This window comes from Bicyclus anynana, chromosome 9 (assembly GCF_947172395.1).
Source record: "Bicyclus anynana chromosome 9, ilBicAnyn1.1, whole genome shotgun sequence".
Classification (NCBI taxonomy): Eukaryota; Metazoa; Arthropoda; class Insecta; order Lepidoptera; family Nymphalidae; genus Bicyclus; species Bicyclus anynana.
Window position 1 is genome coordinate 11,850,491 of NC_069091.1, and position 17,953 is coordinate 11,868,443.

At 37.2% G+C, this 17,953-nt stretch overlaps 1 protein-coding gene across 1 annotated transcript; it reads left to right on the top strand.

Moving 5' to 3' along the window:
• The first annotated feature begins 9,963 nt into the window (after positions 1-9,963).
• LOC128198384 (ecdysone oxidase-like) lies at positions 9,964-17,405 on the top strand. The gene is made up of 4 exons (XM_052883610.1): positions 9,964-10,044; positions 13,294-13,405; positions 14,335-14,474; positions 15,057-17,405. The coding sequence occupies exons 1-4, from the start codon at positions 9,964-9,966 to the stop codon at positions 16,545-16,547; spliced, it is 1,824 nt and encodes a 607-aa protein (XP_052739570.1). The 3' UTR covers positions 16,548-17,405.
• Positions 17,406-17,953: the final 548 nt, after the last annotated feature.

The following is a 17,953-nucleotide window of genomic DNA, read 5'->3' on the forward strand; positions in this document are numbered from 1 at the left end:
TTTGTATTTTTTTTTTAACAATAATCCTTAAGAATTTAGTTTTCTTTGAAATATTTTATTAAGATCAATGATATTTTATACTAGGAATAGGCACTAGCGCATTAAAACAGAGGCGGATAAATGTGCATAATTTGTCTTAATTTAATTTAGTCGCTTATTAAACAACGAAATTTATTTAAACACAATACCTAAATATTGTCTACAATATTGCGTTTACAAGACGGAGGTCCTGGGTTCGATCCCCGGCTGGGCCGATTGAGGTTTTCTTAATTGGTCCAGGTCTGGCTGGTGGGAAGCTTTGGACGTGGCTAGTTACGACCCTACCGGCAAAGACGTACCGCCAAGCAATTTAGCGTTCCGGTACGATGTCGTGTAGAAACCGAAAAGGAGTGTGGATTTTCATCCTCCTCTTAACAAGTTAGCCCGCTTCCATCTTAGACTGCATCATCACTTACTATCAGGTAAGATTGTAGTCAAGGGCTTACTTGTAAAGAATAAAAAAAAAAAGTCGAGTTTGTGTTTAGGAAATGTAAAAACTATAATACTTAAATATGTTATAATCTACTTAAACATAAAATTGTGTCGCTAAATACGAATCACTTTTTGCGGTGATTTTGTAGGCAAGTAACATATCTATAGTATAAAAAAGATCATTGATTAAGATGATAATTTGGATCAGTGCGATCGTCTTGTCTTGATACTTCGGTACAATTTGAAAAGTGCAATTAATAAAAATTTTAATGAAAAAAATTCAACCGACTTCCAACTCACAAATTAACCTTAACTAAAAAGCAAAAAATAACATCTTACCTATGTGCTACCTTCTGATCAGTTTGAAGGCGGTGCCAAGCCAGTGATGTTTTAATTTAAGCCGTTTAAATTACATTTCTGTGATTCTTTCAGAAACTGCTTTAATTAAAACATTACACTAGATTGGCACCGCCTTCAAACTGATCAAAAGGTAGCACATAGGTAAGATGTTATTTTTTGCTTTTTAGTTAAGGTTAATTTGTGAGTTGGAAGTCGGTTGAATTTTTTTCATTAAAATTTTTATTTTTTAATTTTTAGTGTTAGTACACCTACTGAGTGTGAACAAAAATTAATAATCAATTAGTTGAAACGTTATTTTTTTATAATAAGTATCTAAGTCCTACAATCCCAATTTTAAAAATACTACCATAACTCATATACAAAATTTTACTCCCCCTTTATCCACACGTAATATGAATATTCAGAAAAACGTGAAAGGTGACTGTCCTCCGTCTTCATCACCAGACCCCTATGCAGTCACAATCCATATGGTTGGAAAGTTCTCATCAATATAAAATTAAATCAAGTCCAAACACAAGGTAGCTACTGTGAACCGTCGAGGAGTTCCCTTATCTATCCTTCGTCTTCATCACCAGACCCCTATGCAGTCACAACCCATCTAGGTGGAAAGTTCTCATCAATACAAATTTATCAAGTCCAAACACAAGGTAGCTACTGTGAACCGTTGAGGAGTTCTCTTAACTGTCCTTCGTCTTCATCATCAGACCCTTAATACAGTCACAACCCATCTAGGTGGAAAGTTCTCATCAATACAAATAAATCAAGCCCAAACAAAAGGTACCTGCTGTAAATCGTTGACGAGTTCCATCGTCTGTGTTTTGGCTCCATCATCAGACCAACTCCAGACCTTCATAAAATTGTAGTGGTTTAGAATACCTTATGGAAACACTAACAAACGCACTAGCCGTCCCTACAATTTTCGAAAGTTCCCCTCGATTTCTGCAGGATGCCATCATCAGATCCTGACATGAAAAAAATGGGACCACCCTGAAATCAAACCCTTCAAAATAAAAAAAGAATTTTCAAAATCGGTCCACAAATGACGGAATTATCGCTGGACATACATAAAAAAAAAAAAAAAAAAAAAAAACATACATACAGTCGAACGTAGAACCTCCTCCTTTTTGGAAGTCGGTTAAAAAGTAAATCACACTAATATATAAATGCAGTAAATAGCCACGACCGAAGTCTCCCACCATCCACACCTGGACTAATTAAGAAAATCTCAATCTGCCCAGCCGGGGATCGAACCCAGGACCTCCGTCTTGTAAATCCACCGAGCATACCACTGCACCACGGAGGCCTTCAAAAGTTTGACTGTGTTCTCTTCTGTTCTGTGTGTGTTTTTTTATACAACCTCTGCGATGTATTTTGTTCGTAGTACGCAACATAAAGATAAATAACAAACGGCTGAATACTTACATTTACTACAGCAATAAATTTATAGGATTATTCGTTTGCTGTGTAAGCTTCCATAATCCTTATAACGATTTCAGGGGCCATGTTCCTATGTTTATTATAGATCGTGATGTTACTATAATTAATACATTGCATAATGCATATATATATATATATATATGAACCGTCATAGCCCGGTGGATATGACCTCTGCCTCCGATTCCAGAGGTTGTGGGTTCAAATCCGGTCCAGGGCCGAGCCGGGAAGTTTTGTTTTTTTTTGAGTAAAGAAATTTAGATTTTTTTTGAGGAATAAATGAAACTTGAAACAACTAATCAAAAATAATTACCAAGCATAAAATCAACTTTTCAGTAATTTTTCAGCACTTGGTATGAATAAACTGTACTGAAGGTAGGGATTTCTGTATTTTGCACAAAAATCAATATAACTTAAAAACCGTAAAACTTCGGCTAATATATATTGCGCTATTTTAGTATGCCTTGATGTCAGCTATCGCCTTGTAAAGTATGTCATATTATTTACGGGACACTCTGTATATAGCTACAACTACCCTGCCCCTAATCTTTACCCTACCCCTACAATTTTTTAAGTTTTTTCTGTCATAAGAACCAAAGACAAGACCAAACACATAAAAAAAGAAGGGAAATCGGTCCAGCCGTTCACGCGTGAGGCGTATATGGAATCATTATTATATATATAGATTGTTCTATTTGAATAAAGGAATATGTATGTATTTCATTTGTATTGATTTATGAAAGCGGTTTGACTCAGACGAGATTGGCGCTGTGAAACATTTTATGAGCTTTTTGCCGACGAGAATACTGTGTGAAAAGAGATTCCAGGTATTTCGCATATGAGACGTGTAACTCAAAAGACCTTATACGTAACTTGAGTTTATAATGTAATACTTTTGCAATACAATGCCATTCCTATTCTAGTGTTCAATATTATTTTCCCTTGGGATGTTATTTTCGTTATTTCTATTCAATTTAGTACTGGCAGGATATCTTGGAATTTGCGGAGGCGTCGAGTGAAAATGGTCGTGTATTGTCTTTTTCCTCTACCAATGAAAATGGCAGTGGTGTTCATGTTATTTTCTTGCTTATGGCAGGCGTCCATAGATCCGCATCGTACGTATCGTACGGATTTTATCTATCGTAAAATTAAACATCCGTTTGATGCTATGCGTTTGATACGTACTTACGTTGCGGATCTGTGGACGCCTGCCATTAATCCCATTAATCGCCGTTTCCAAAAATCAGTAGGTATTTATACAAATAATCTAAATATATATAACTCAAAATTCCTCAGAGCCTGAAGACAAAAGTCTTCGAACAGTGCGTGTTGCCAGTGATGACCGAGGATCCGAGACTTGGTCGCTAACTATGGGCCTCATAAGAAGGTACACAGCGAAACGTCTTTTTATGCTTTTGGGAGCAACTAATGAACTCGACTAATTCGCCAGGTTCGGACTAGTTTAGTAGAGAACCAGTGAGCGTGGACGCGTGGTGGGACCTGCTCGCCCGTTAAAATAGAGTTAAATGGATTGACTCAACTATACTATTTAGGTACTAACCTACTCGACTAAATTTTTGCTGTTCAGACACGTTCAGCAGCTAAATTACTAAAGTAGTGTGAACAAGCCTTTAGTATAGCAACTGTGTAATAATCAATTTCAACGGTTAAAAAGAGTTGAGAGTTGAACCCAGGACTTCAAGATCTAGAGCTACACTTGCTTACCACGGGAGCAACGAGACATTTAAATTGAATATCCTCGAGTAAATATAAATAACAGTAAAACTATTGTTCCAATAAAGATAGCGAACTAATAGCAGAAACATGAAAATGCATTGGCTTAAATATTTTTAGTGCTAAATAAAACAGTTATTTAATAAAAAAATAGTTTCTGTTAGAACTTGCACAGTTAGTTGAAAATTTTCAATTATTCTTTGATACGTTCGCACAGTAGCTAATGCGAAAAATATACTATTTTCTGAAATATTTTCCTCTGGAATAAATGTTTGAGGAAAATTTTACAAGAAAGCTTGAGAAAATCATCAAATATTTTTCACAAACGAGGTACAAAAATATATTTTATATTTCTATTAACAATCGCCATCGATTCGGATTATTGCCGTTTGGTTTAGTTGTCAATTATTGTTAGGCTCTGAATCACCAAGCGGATAAGAGTATTAAGTAGCACTAGCGGACGCCCGCGACTTCGTCTGCGTGAAACCCTACTACTACGCCTACCCCTACCCTACCCTACCCCTACCCTACCCCTATCGTACCCCTATCCTACTACCCCTATGGTAGGGACCATGCGACGGCGACGGAAGCTTAAAAAATGGAGTAACTTCTCCCGTTTTCTCAACATTTCCCTTCACTTCTCTGCTCCTATTGACGGTAGCGTAATGAAAAGTATACTATAACCTGCCCAGGAATATGAAGAATAATTGTACCAAGTTTCGTTAAAATCCGTCGAGTAGTTTTTGTTTCTATAAAGAACATACAGACAGACAGATAGACAGAGAAAAATTTTACTGATTGCATTTTTGGCATCAGTATCGACCACTAATCACCCCCTGATAGTTATTTTGGAAATATATTTCATGTACAGAATTGAGCTCTCTACAGATTTATTATAATAATAATAATAAATAACTAAATAAATATACTTAAACAATACACACCACTATTTAGCCCCAAAGTAAGTTGTTATGGTTACGACTGTTACGACTGAATGGTCCCGACTGTTTTCTAATTGCTTTCTACACATCTGGACTGAGCTTGGTTTTTTTTCTTTTCAGTTATTTATATTTTATGCAGTCCGGTTTTTTATTTCTTTAATTATTTTATTTTTTTCACACTTTTTACTAACGATAAATTAATTTCGGATTTATTAGTTACGTTTGTTACTTGTCACAAAGTAGGTACTATAACGTATCACCGAGGTTAAGTATTAGGATTTAATATTTTCTACATTGGCTCAGGTCTGGTCTGGTGGTAGGCATCGGCCGTGTCTAGTTGTCACCCTACCGGTATAGACGTACCGCAAATCGATTTAGCGTTCCGGTACGATGTCGTGTAGAAACCGTCAGAGGTATGGGTGGAATATACTTGTATCTTCTCCGGGTTAGCCCGCTTCCATCTTAGACTGCATCGCCATTTAACACTAAAGAAGAAGAAGAAAGAAAGAAAATACACTTTATTGTACACCACAAAGAAACATACAATACAATAAATACAAAAAAAAATACTAAAAATGCCCAATAGGCGACCCTATCGCTAACAACGATCTCATTGAGTAAGATCGTAGTCAAGGGCTTGTCATTGAATAATAAAAAATGTAAAGTTAAAAAAAAGATCTCATGGCAAGAAAAGCTTTTAACTCTAAAAGCCTTTACTAACACTCTCTAACTCTATCAGCTTACAGTGTCTTGTCAAAGAATAAAAAAATTGTGTTCTACGTGAATGCAATTATTGTCACAATGTGCCGAAATACTATTTTTTTTATTCTTTACAAATTAGTCCTTGACTACAATCTCACGTGGTGGTAAGTGATGATGCAGTCCAAGGTAAAGTCCACACTCCTTTCGGTTTCCGGACATCGTACCGGAACGCTAAATCGCTTGGCGGTACGTCAGATCACGTCAGATCAGAGATCAGTGGTCATTGGTGACGTTACACCAAACGTGTGTGTCACTAAAAGACTACAAGCCCTTGAAAAACCAACCTGCCTTTTACCTATGAAATGAACCAACGTGAATAAAGCTTAGCAGGCTGTTTCTATATCAGAAAATACCTCTGAGCACTATGCCGTCACTTCTGAGAGGTACAGGTGAGTACGCGAGTGAATGAAATTTCTCAGGTACAAATGATGAATACACACTAACACTTCTACAGCTTTGTAAACGCAAAATTGAATAAGCTAATTATGCGCTAACAGAACATTTTAGCTTTAAAGCTCAGTATAAACTCTCATTTATTTATATAGGTACATTTAAATAAATGTTATATTTTTTAAAAAAATAATTTGCTCCTCTGTTTCCATTGCTCAGTCAATTGTTTTCATCATACTGCTACTATGATAATGGGAGTTCGTATTTTGTATGTTGTAGAAATAATTGAATGTCTGTACAATAAAAAATGATCGCTTATGGAGAACTGCTTGAGTGTGAGACTGAATAAAATCCCTTACTTATATTATGAATCTATGGAGCGTAGTAAATCCGTTGGCGGGAAAATTCCTATTATTCAAAATTGAGAAAGTTTCCTCTATTGAAGCAATTCGTTTGAACATTTCATATATTTGTCGGTACCTATTCTTCGAGATTTGTAAATATTATTTGTATTGGTACAGTTCTTTCAAACGATGCTCGTAGCGGGAGATAATATTGAAATTATGTTTTTTTATAACTCCCGCGGGAATTATGAAATGTCCAATTTTTGCCTAGAATTTCGTCCAAATCGGTTTTGCAGATAGACAGACTTTCTTTCGCATTTCATCATCATCATCATCAGTATCAACCTTAATTGGCTCACTGTTGAGCTCGAGTCTCCTCTGAGAATGAGACGGGTTAGGCCAAATAGTTCTCCACGCTGGCAAAATGCGGATGGGCAGACTTCACAGACTCAGAGAATTGAGAAAATTTTCAGGTATGCAGGTTTTCTCACGGTATTTGTTCTTCACCGTTTGAGACACGTGAGAACTGAAAAGTTAGAGGTGCACCCTGGACCGGATTCGAATCTACGCCCTCTGAATCGAAGGCTGAGGTCATATCCACTGGGCTATAATGTCTCTTAGTATTTGTATGAAGTATGGATCATGGAGATTCGGCTGTGATAGTATCTCAATTTATAGAAGATTATAATTGTCATGGTTTCTACAATCCTTGAATAAACGTCATATAATTATATCTACGGCCTCCGTGGCGCAGTGATATGCGCGGTGGATTTACAAGACGGAGGACCTGGGTTCGATCCCCAGCTGGACCGATTGAGGTTTTCTTAATTGATCCAGGTCTAGCTGGTGGGAGGTTTCGGCCGTGGCTACTTATCTTCCTGCCAACGTACAGCCAAGCGATTTAGCGTTCCGGTACGATATCGCGTAGAAACCGAAAGGTGCGCTCCTAGCAAGTTAGCCCGCTTCCATTTAAGATTGCATCATCACTTACCATCAGGTGAAATTGTACCAAGTAGCCCTTGACTACAAACCTGTAAAGTATAAAAAAAAAATTGTAGCTAAATATATGTGAATATTTGTAGCCATTGTGGAAGGTGGTAAGTGAATCGCCTGTTATAAACATTATACTAAAGTCTGCTTAAAGCATATCATTGTCGTTGCATTAAACAATAATTAAATTAACATGTATTAGCTGTCGTTTCCAACATCGAGCCGTGCGCCGAAATTACAATGAATTAATTATTTTGCTTGATTATGTTTATTTAACATACCAATGATAATTTTATACTACAGATCGGTTACGTCCCTATTAAATCACCGCAAAAAGTATTTCGAATAGGCTACAACACTGAGCGCACACATGCACATTTTTTTAATCTATACTAATATTATAAAGCTGAAGATTTAGTTTGTTTGTTTTTTTGATTGAACGCGCTAATCTCAGGAACTACTAGTCTGATTTAAAAAATTCTTTCAGTGTTAGATAGCCCATTTATCGAGGAAGGCTATAGGCTATATATCATCATTTTGTTCTTACGGGAACGGCAACCACGCGGGTGAAAACGCGCGGCGTCAACTAGTTCCATTATATATTTATGAATATACTTATAGTTTATACACTTTCTGAACACACAATTCGACATTGTAGACGATAATTAGGTATTATTTGTTTCGTTTTTGAACACAAATATCATTGAGTTGACTATAAATTTCCTCTTTTGAGCGCCTCATTTTTTTGTGCGCTAGTAAAACATCTAACAGTATTTAATATCATTGACTGATACTAATACGTGGATCTTTCATACTTTAATAGCCTGTTAACAATATTATTCAAAATATATTTTTAATGTATTATTTTTTTTATTAAATATTGCCTTTCTTAATTATAGGCATTATTTAGTTAATCAGTTTCACGGTTCGTTAATCAAAGAAGCAAGGAAGATAATGAAAACTTAACATAATTTCTTTCGGCTCGTATAGCAAACTAATATCGGAAAGTCACAAGTATTGCTACGTGCTCTATTGGTTCCTTATACCTACCTATACCTAGTTACTATTGGTACATCGTTGTGAAAACCCAGCTAAGCTAAAATGAGGTTTTATACTTTTAAATAGTTTTGGGTTGGTTCGTTATCATCCCATATTCGGCTCAATGCTGAGCTCGAGTCTCCTCTCAGAACGAGAGGGGTCAGGCCAATAGTCCACCACGCTGGCTCAATGCGGATCGACAGGCTGTGTACACGCAGAGAATGGGGATGATGACTAGAATATATTGATTTTTATGATACATTCGGGTAAATAAGATCAATGTTAACTAATTTATACATAAAAAGCAAAGATTGTCTGGATATTTGCAAAATAAATACGATTATAATATTTCAACATCTATTAAAAATCTTTTATCGTAGTTAGATGAAAATTCATACAGTTTTAGCTTCCTTGCATTAAATGTGACATTTTTTATTAAATGAACTATAAACATAAACGCACAAATAACAAAGATATTAGCAATTATGTTTGACCGCCCATACAAATCTAACGATCATTATCTACCTACAACGTCATTAGTTCGTGCCATTTTGTATGGGGCGTTTTTCAGGGATCCGCGGCAGCGCCGCAAATCTGACCCTTTAAATCCCTGTAGCTCCGAAAGTAATGATCGCAGATATCCTGTTACTTTTACAAAATTGCTTTACTATTAGCATACACTTAATTTATATACAATTTAAAAAAAGTGTCATCATCCCTATTAAGAAAATTCTCTGGTATGCAGGTTTCCTCACGATGTTTTTCTTCACCGGTTGAGACACGTGATATTTAATTTATAAAAATGCACACAACTGAAAAGTTGGAGATGCATGCCCCGGATCGGATTCTGGGCTGGGACTGGGCTATCACGGCTCCCTAGCTAGTTTTGGGTATTAATTACATATTGCTGTGTTTCATCATCATCATCATCATCATTATCAGCCGATGGATGTCCGCTGCTGGACATCTTACATGGACTTCCAAATAAAACAGACTCGGGCCGCCAGCATCCAGCGGCTCTCTGCAAGTCGCTTGATGTCGTCGGTCCACCTAGGGGGATCGACCAACACTGCGTTTTCCGGTGCGGGGTCAACATTCAAGCACCTTAAGACCCGTGGTTCCTTACTGTGTTTATAAATAATGACACAATGCCAGGACAAATTTAAATCTTAATAAATTTCCCTTTTAAGTTTTCGTCAATTGATAGTATATACCTATGTAGCCAAATGTGATGAAGATTTTCTAAACTGTTCTGTTTAATTTTATGTATATAACCTATACACATATATATTTCACATCGTTATATAAACACAATATGCTTAAAAGGCGTACCGATTTTCTTTTCATATATTTTATAAGATATTTTTTTTTTCATTTTACTTGGAGAAGTTATAGGCACGCATGAAGAGGTAATGTGACTCAACTTTTTCCATAATCACATCAGATAACGAGACGTCTCCGCAAAATCTGAACTGTGTGTTTAATAAACCAGGATCCAAATGACTAAAGTCATCAGACCAAATTTGTATGAATGTATTGAAAGGAAAACTTTTTGGAACTTCTGGATATACCAAACCCAAGTACGAAACTGATTTAAATTTTCAAGTATGTTGTTCATACCAATTTTTAACATTTGAATTATGGGCATCTAATATATTATTAGCATAACCAAACAAATAGGCCCACCACGCTTTTACAATACAGGTTGGCGGCCTTAGCGGTGGTCAACGGTAATGATGTAAGATAATGGTGATAATAATAATCGAAAGCTTAAAATTAAAGTTACGACAGTAAAAGCAACGAAAATATAAATACATTTATTTTATTTTAAATATTTGTAATATAGTATATTTTAGTATTTAAGTTTAAAAATTGCTTGTATATGTTTTTGATTTTTACGATTGGAAATAAATGGGCTTATTATTATTATTAGCCCTCAATCGCACGAGAGTTTTTTAACGGACGTTAAAAAAGCGTTCAAAGTGTAAAACAAATGCATCCCAAGTATATGTTTTTAAAACACGACGTCTTTTTTCGAGCAGTGTTGCATGTTGGGCGTTGGTAATAAACCTTCATTTAAATTTATGCTATATTTGAATTTGACGGCCTCCGTGGCGCAGTGGTATGCGCGGTGGATTTACAAAACGGAGGTCCTGAGTTCGATCCCCGGCTGGGCAGATTGAGATTTTCTTAATTGGTCCAGGTCTGGCTGGTGGGAGGCTTCGGCCGTGGCTAGTTACCACCCTACCGGTAAAGACGTACCTCCAAGCGATTTAGCGTTCCGGTACGATGCCGTGTAGATACCGAAAGGGGTGTGGATTTTCATCCTGCTCCTAACAAGTTAGCCCGCTTCCATCTAAGACTACATCATCACTTACCATCAGGTGAGATTTAGTCAAGGGATAACTTGTATAGAATAAAAAAAAAAGAATGCTTTAGTTAAAAAACTCTCGTGCGAATGAGGTTAGAGGAGACTGCGATTTGATTGATTGGTTTTTTTATGCTGTACAATAAATTACGCACGGTCCTGGATGTGGTCCAGTATAATTCTGAGTGTTAAGAAATATTACACGTATAACATGTAAGTATATTAGTAATATAGTAAGTGCGCTAGCTTAGGACTCAAGAGTAAGCTACCTACGTCGAAACTTTTTTAATTAACGGAAAATATCATATTTCTTTCGATTCACTGAACGAAATCGTATAAAACTATTGAAACTCGCAAAGTTTGGATTACTTTCAGTTACTTTCACTGTAACTGAAGTAAATGTTGCTACGTTTATCGTTTGTAAAGCGATGATTATTAATTGATAATAATGAAGAGAAAAGTATTTTAATCATTTTTTTTTTTATTCTTTACAAGTTAGCCCTTGACTACAATCTCACCTGATGGTAAGTGATGATGCAGTCTAAGATGGAAGCGGGCTAACTTGTTAGGAGGAGGATGAAAATCCTCACCCCTTTCGGTTTCTACACGGCATCATACCGGAACGCTAAATCGCTTGGCGGTACGTCTTTGCCGGTAGGGTGGTAACTAGCCACGGCCGTAGCCTCCCACCAGGCAAAAATTAAATTTCAAGTACAATACGATGTTACAAAGCCATTCTTTCTTTCATTTCTGACATTTCTTATTTACAGTTTAGTTGAATCGAATTTCTACCTTAATAGGTATTTATTGTAATCCTTTTTTACGCGCTTTATTTTAGCTTCACTTGTATAAATGTAAGAAAATCTTGGAATCTTAATTTGACCCACTTCCTGGTCTTCGATTAGGATGAAATTTTGCACACGCTCTGAGTTTTGATGTCAATATATGTCTAACTAATAAACGTCATTACAAATCCAATAAGGCGGCCTCCCCAATTACTTGTAAATACATATGTAAGAAAATCTTGGAAGTTTAATTTGATCCACTTCTCGGTCTTTGATTAAATGAAATCTTGCACACGCTCTGAGTTCTGATGATAATACATGACTGGCTAAAAAAAGTCATTACAAATTCAATATGGTGGCCTCCCCAAGATGGCGGACTGGCTGTTTGAAATCCACCCCCATGATATGGATATCAAATGAAAGGGTTTGCTGTCAGGAACACGAAAAGAAATAGTCACGTGACTTAAATCCAATAAGGCGAACGTCCAAGATGGCGTATTGGCTATTTGAAATACACCCCTATGCTATGGGTATTAATTGAAAGGGTTGCTGAATGGGATACCTAAATCTAATTCCAATTTTTAGTGCGTGCTAAAAGCGTGTGTTTTAGTTTTTTAAACTAATTTCAAGTTATTTTATTATATTTCAGACAAACGATTTACCTATTTATGTTTTCCATCCGCTTTTGCAGGAGTTAGCGGTAATTGCGTTGTTCTTTCTTTCTTTAATGACCATACTTACATAATAAGCTGACGTCCGAGATATCATCAATATAGTGTCGAGTTTTGCTTTAGTATCATTCGCTGAATTGTCAACAGGCTATTATTAACTATATAGTTTTGAGTAATGGTGTTTAAATATAAAATTTTATAAACGTGTTGGTCGATTAAAACTTTTGATTGTTATTATAATGAAAAATTATTATAAACCAGTTTTTAAAATTTTATATATTTACATAGGATAACTATAAAAATGATAATTAAAAATAAATTGCATTCACTAGTTATGGTGGCTTAATTGAGTTCGCGCAGTAGAAGAGATACGAGTACATCAAAGGTAAGAGTTTAGCTTTAAAACTATCATCATGTTTATCAGCTTATTTTAGAAGGCCTAGTAAGGCTAAAACACGATAATACCTTAAATTTGACGTCGATATCTATATGTCTGTGTGTATGTTATCCTAGCTTTCATACGGATGGGCCGAAATGATGTATTTTTTTTCATTTGAAAGCCAGTTTTGACGGCCTCTGTGGCGCAGTGGTGTGCGCGGTGGATTTACAAGACGGAGGTCCTGGGTTAGATCCCCGATTGACTTTTAGGAATATAGCTGACACTATTGGCATCTCAACAGAAGGCAAACATCGAATAATCACCAATAAATGACACTTTTCCAAGATGACTGAGCAAATATGCGATCGACTGACGAATTCTCGCAACTGCATGGAGATGTTTGAGGCAGATACTTTTTTATATGTTTTGTGACCATGGTTAAAACCTGAGTATGTTAATTTACTCCAGAAACAAAAGTACAGTCCAAAGAGTGGACACGACCAGGATTCAATGTTCCAAAAAGGCAGAAGCGGTTTTGCGCGTTGGAAAAGTAATGGCCTTAGTTTTTCTGGACCGATTGAGGTTTTCTTAATTGGTCTGTTGTAATGAATATTCGTGTTCCACAGATGGACGTGGCGAGCTCCCTAGCTGCAGTAAAGGCGGTACAGGCAGCTCTGCTGGTGTTGGCTACTTTAAGCCTGACCGCTTACAGGTTTTCGACCAGCACTCCTACCATAGGTAAAAGTCCGATACATGACTCCCTCCTCCAGGGCTAGACCACGCCATACGACGTCGTAGAGGGGACTTATGGCTTACCTCGCTCCATGCGAGTTTGCTGGCTTGGATGGATGACAATGTTTGATTCTGTAATAATAAGTTAGTAACAAATAGATGTTAATGATAACGAAAGGGAGCGATAGCTTGTCGATAAAATTCTTCTTCTTCTTCCGTATGGGGCCAGGGAAAGCCAGTTATTGAATTACTTGCTTGTAATTTTTTTTTTTTATGTGCAATAAAGAATATATCTACCTACCTATCTATCTAAAGAGAAGAATGTCTTAGACCATAGATGAAATACAAATACATATTTTCTATTTGCATTCGTTAGTTCAGGGGTAAGCCTATGTGGTTTCGGATCACGAGGACCTGGTTTGGAAACCTGGGTTGGGTTATATGAGAAACTTAGTTTTTTTTTCCTTTATGAAATTTTCAGCTAAAATCCTATCCCGGAGTTGGCAAGTTAGTGATAATCACCCGCATGCACGTTAAGTCGTCGGCTCCGGTCGTTATCATAAACATCTGATAGTGGTCATTAACGAGTTTAACATTATCACCCTAAGCCCGCCATCTCACATTGGAGCAGCATGGTGGGTCTAAGTTCCATATCTCTATACATATAAATAGATATAGAACTATATTACCTCTGGATATATATATCCTCTAGGGAGGGAAATCTTGGAAGACCTAAAAAAAGATGGCTAGATTTGGGTGGGAAAGAAAGGCTAGGCATAGAAATGGATGGAGAAAAGAGGTAGAGGAGGCCAAGACCCACAAAGGGTTGTAGCGCCGAAGGAAGTAAGTAAGTAAGTAAGTAGGGAGGGAAATCTGGCCCTGTACTGGGCCGTTAAAATAAGCTGTTATTGAATGAATTGATTTATTTTGCGCAGCCTTGGATGGGGCAACAGTTGACTACATCGTGGTGGGCGCTGGCACTGCCGGCAGCGTCGTGGCCAACCGTCTCACGGAGAACCCTCACGTGAAAGTGCTGGCCGTAGAAGCTGGTGAAGAACCGACTTTTGAAACAGATGTATGTCAGCTCCATATATATTAAGTCCATGTATATCAAGTCACTAGCTGATGCCCACGACTTCGTTCGCGTGTAATTAGGGTATTCACAAATTGTTTCAAATAACAGCCAAATCCAGTCAGTAGTTTTGGGTGAAAGATTTCATACCACTATAAAACTTCAGTTTCAGTTTTCCGCAATCTTCGCTTTAACCATGGTTTTTTCTGGACATGGATGTGTAAATCCAGGATATAATCTATAATTATTCTAAATTTCAGTTAAATCGGTTCAATAGTTCCGACGTTATAGAGTAATAAACATTTATACAAACGTTCGCGTTTAAAATATAAGAGAGTCAGAGTTAGGCTAATAATCCATCACGCTGGTCCAATGCGGATTGGCAGACATCACACACGTAGAGAATTAAGAAAATTCTTAGGTAGGCAGGTTTTACTCAAAAATTAAAAATTAGCGTGAAAATTCGACAGACAAAAATTGAGGTAATCCTTGTTTTGTTTATCCATCATTTGTCGACTTACTAACTTGGTATTTTTATTTGGCCCTTAGTTATTACTTATATATTAAAGTACATAAATGTTGCAGTACCCGGCTTTGTTCCCGTTCCTAACAAAAACAAACTACGATTGGAACTACGTGTCAGAAAATGACGGCTACTCAGCGCAGTATCACAGAAATGGCTACCTGGACTTGCCTTCCGGTAAAGTGTACGGAGGAAGCAGTTCCATACATCACTTCTATTACTTGAGAGGGCATGTTGATGACTACAAAGACTGGGCCGACGCAGCAGGTGACCAGTCCTGGTCTTTCAAACATCTTCTCCGGTATTTTAAAAAGAGCGAACGCCTAGAAGATAAACAGATCCTTAACTCAGCCACTGGAAAATACCACGGAACGAATGGCCCCACGATAATAACGCGCGAGAAGCGGAAGTTACCGCTCAAATACCTTGAAGCTTTTCAGGAAGTCGGGCACAATGTTGTAGACGATCTCAATACCGGCAAGACTTTAGGGTACACAAGACCCATGTTTTACATTGGAGACGGAATACGGCAGAGCAGCGCGGTATGCTTCCTTTCGCCACTAAAGAACCGACCCAATTTTCATATAGCAAAAAAAACCACTGTTAATAAAATTTTGATTGATGGTAATAAAAATGCTATAGGTGTCCAGGCTTCTGCAAATGGCCAAACTTTCAATATTTACGCTCGAAAAGAGGTAATAGTATCGGCGGGTACGTTCAACTCACCGAAACTTCTGATGCTGTCTGGTATTGGACCAAAGGATCATCTCGCAAGTTTGGGTATCGAAGTAATTGTCGACTTGCCTGTGGGTAAAAATATGGAGGACCACGTTATTGTATTTTTAGCGCATAAACTAGGAGAAGCAAATGAAAGTCCCGTACCCGAAAACCCATCCCTTTTCCCAATACCAACGTTCATTGGCGTAGAAGCTGTGGATAAAACACAGTGCCATCCTGATTACTTTACAATGAATATAATATGTAGAAACAATACTAACAACTTGGCGCTACTTTGTTCTAGTGTCTACGGTCTACACGATGACGTATGTAACCAGCTAATTGAAGCTGGCAAAGGTAGAGAGATTCTGGTTACAGTATTGACCGTGTGTCGTCCAGAATCGCGAGGAGAAGTACTCTTGCGTAGTGCAGATCCTAGATATTCACCGAAAATTTACACGGGCTTCTTTTCGAACGATGCAGATTTGGAGAACAATGCGGCGTACATTGAAGACTTTATTAAAGTGACCAATTCTAGTTTGTTCCGCAATGTCGGTGGTGAGACGATGTACTTCGATTTGCCCAACTGTAGGGGTTTGGAGCTGAATACGCGGGAATACTGGAAGTGCTACGTCCTTAACATGATGGACACAACCTACCACTACAGCAGTACGTGTCGTATGGGATCGGTGTTGGACGCCAAACTGAAGGTACTAGGGGTCAACAGGCTAAGAGTTGTGGATGCCAGCGCAATGCCAAACACGGTTAGTGCAAATATAAACGCTGCAGTAGTGACGCTGGCGGAGAAGGCAGCAGATTTAATAAAGAAAGCATAAACTGATCTTGATCATATTAGTCAGTAGGTGATTGCCCACCATATCGCTATCCATCTATACTTATAATAAAACTAACAGTTCCAATTCTATACATTTTTTTTGTTTTGTATACGTGTTTTACAAAGATATTTTGTTTTTTTCTTGTTGGAGGGCCATTTACTGAACCCATTTACATTTATGATTTTTGTTGACTGGGCACGCTGAGACTACTTATTAAGTAATTCAATTAAAACTTTGCACAATTTGAGACCATAATGCAAATAAGGTCATAGGATATTTTATGGATACGATTAGGATTTTTGTAAATTTTTGAAAATAAAATCAGAGAGGGGTAGAAAGGGTAGTTTTTTTTACTACTATCTCACCTGTTGGTAAGTGATGATGCAGTCTAAGGTGGAAGCGGGCTAACTTGTTAGGAGGAGGATGAAAATCCACACCCCTTTCGGTATGTGTACTACCAGAAATAATAAAAGCTTGTTGATATTGTCTACTCCGTTCTACATTTTGTTTCAAGTTGCTTAGCATTGCCAAATCTGTAAATAAAATGGAGCGGTTTACGTCTTTAGAGCTTCCAGTCCAAGACATTTTAGTAAGCGAGGCAGTTTAGACCCACCGATTATATTTGCATACTTGAGGCACTTGTTTCGAGCGACCCCTAATGCCGGTCTACCAAAATTACGTTCCACATTTGAAATAATATCTCAGAATCTGTTTCACGGTCCCTTAAGTGGGGCTTAAACTGACACGGTTACAGCGACTGTGTCGTAGCTAATTAAACTTATAATAAATTAATATAAAATGAATTAAATTAAACTATACTACAGCCTTTTTGATGAGTACTGTTTAACAACAAACCAATTAAAAATGAAGGTATAAATCACTGAAACAAAACTGACTTACGATTGATTTATCTCTAAAATAATTGACAATGTAGCGCTTTTTAACTCCCGACAAAAAGAGGAGTGTTATAAGTTTGACGTCGTTGTTTTTCTGTGTGAGTTTGTCTGTGGCATCGTAAGTATAGGCATTGGGCTAAACGGATGGACCGATTTGGATGCGGTTTTTTTAAAGCCATTTTTCTTATGGTGGTTCTTAGCTATGTTTGATTTATATCGGTCCAGCAGTGTAAGAGTATTTTTTTAAATTTCAAAATATCATGATTACTATCGTTTCTCATGCTACGGAAACGAAAAAGTTTCATATTATTGAAGTGAAAAGTGAAGAGTCTGCGATCGAAAGGTTGCACGATAAGCACAACCCCTTATATGTATATCTTTGAAAGGGTTCTGCCAATGACCATGCTTAGAATTCATGATCGCTACAACAAAAATCCGTACGTCTGTCATAACTTCTATGACTAGTACAATGTTGTACAACAACTTGGGTTTCCTTTATTTCCTTTTTCC

Coding starts and splice junctions, on each gene's coding strand:
- LOC128198384 (XM_052883610.1), top strand. CDS start 9,964: ATGACTAAAGTCATCAGACCAAATTTGTATGAATGTATTGAAAGGAAA. Junction 13,406..14,334: donor GACCAGCACTCCTACCATAG/GTAAAAGTCCGA, acceptor TATTTTGCGCAG/CCTTGGATGGGGCAACAGTT. Junction 14,475..15,056: donor AACCGACTTTTGAAACAGAT/GTATGTCAGCTC, acceptor TAAATGTTGCAG/TACCCGGCTTTGTTCCCGTT.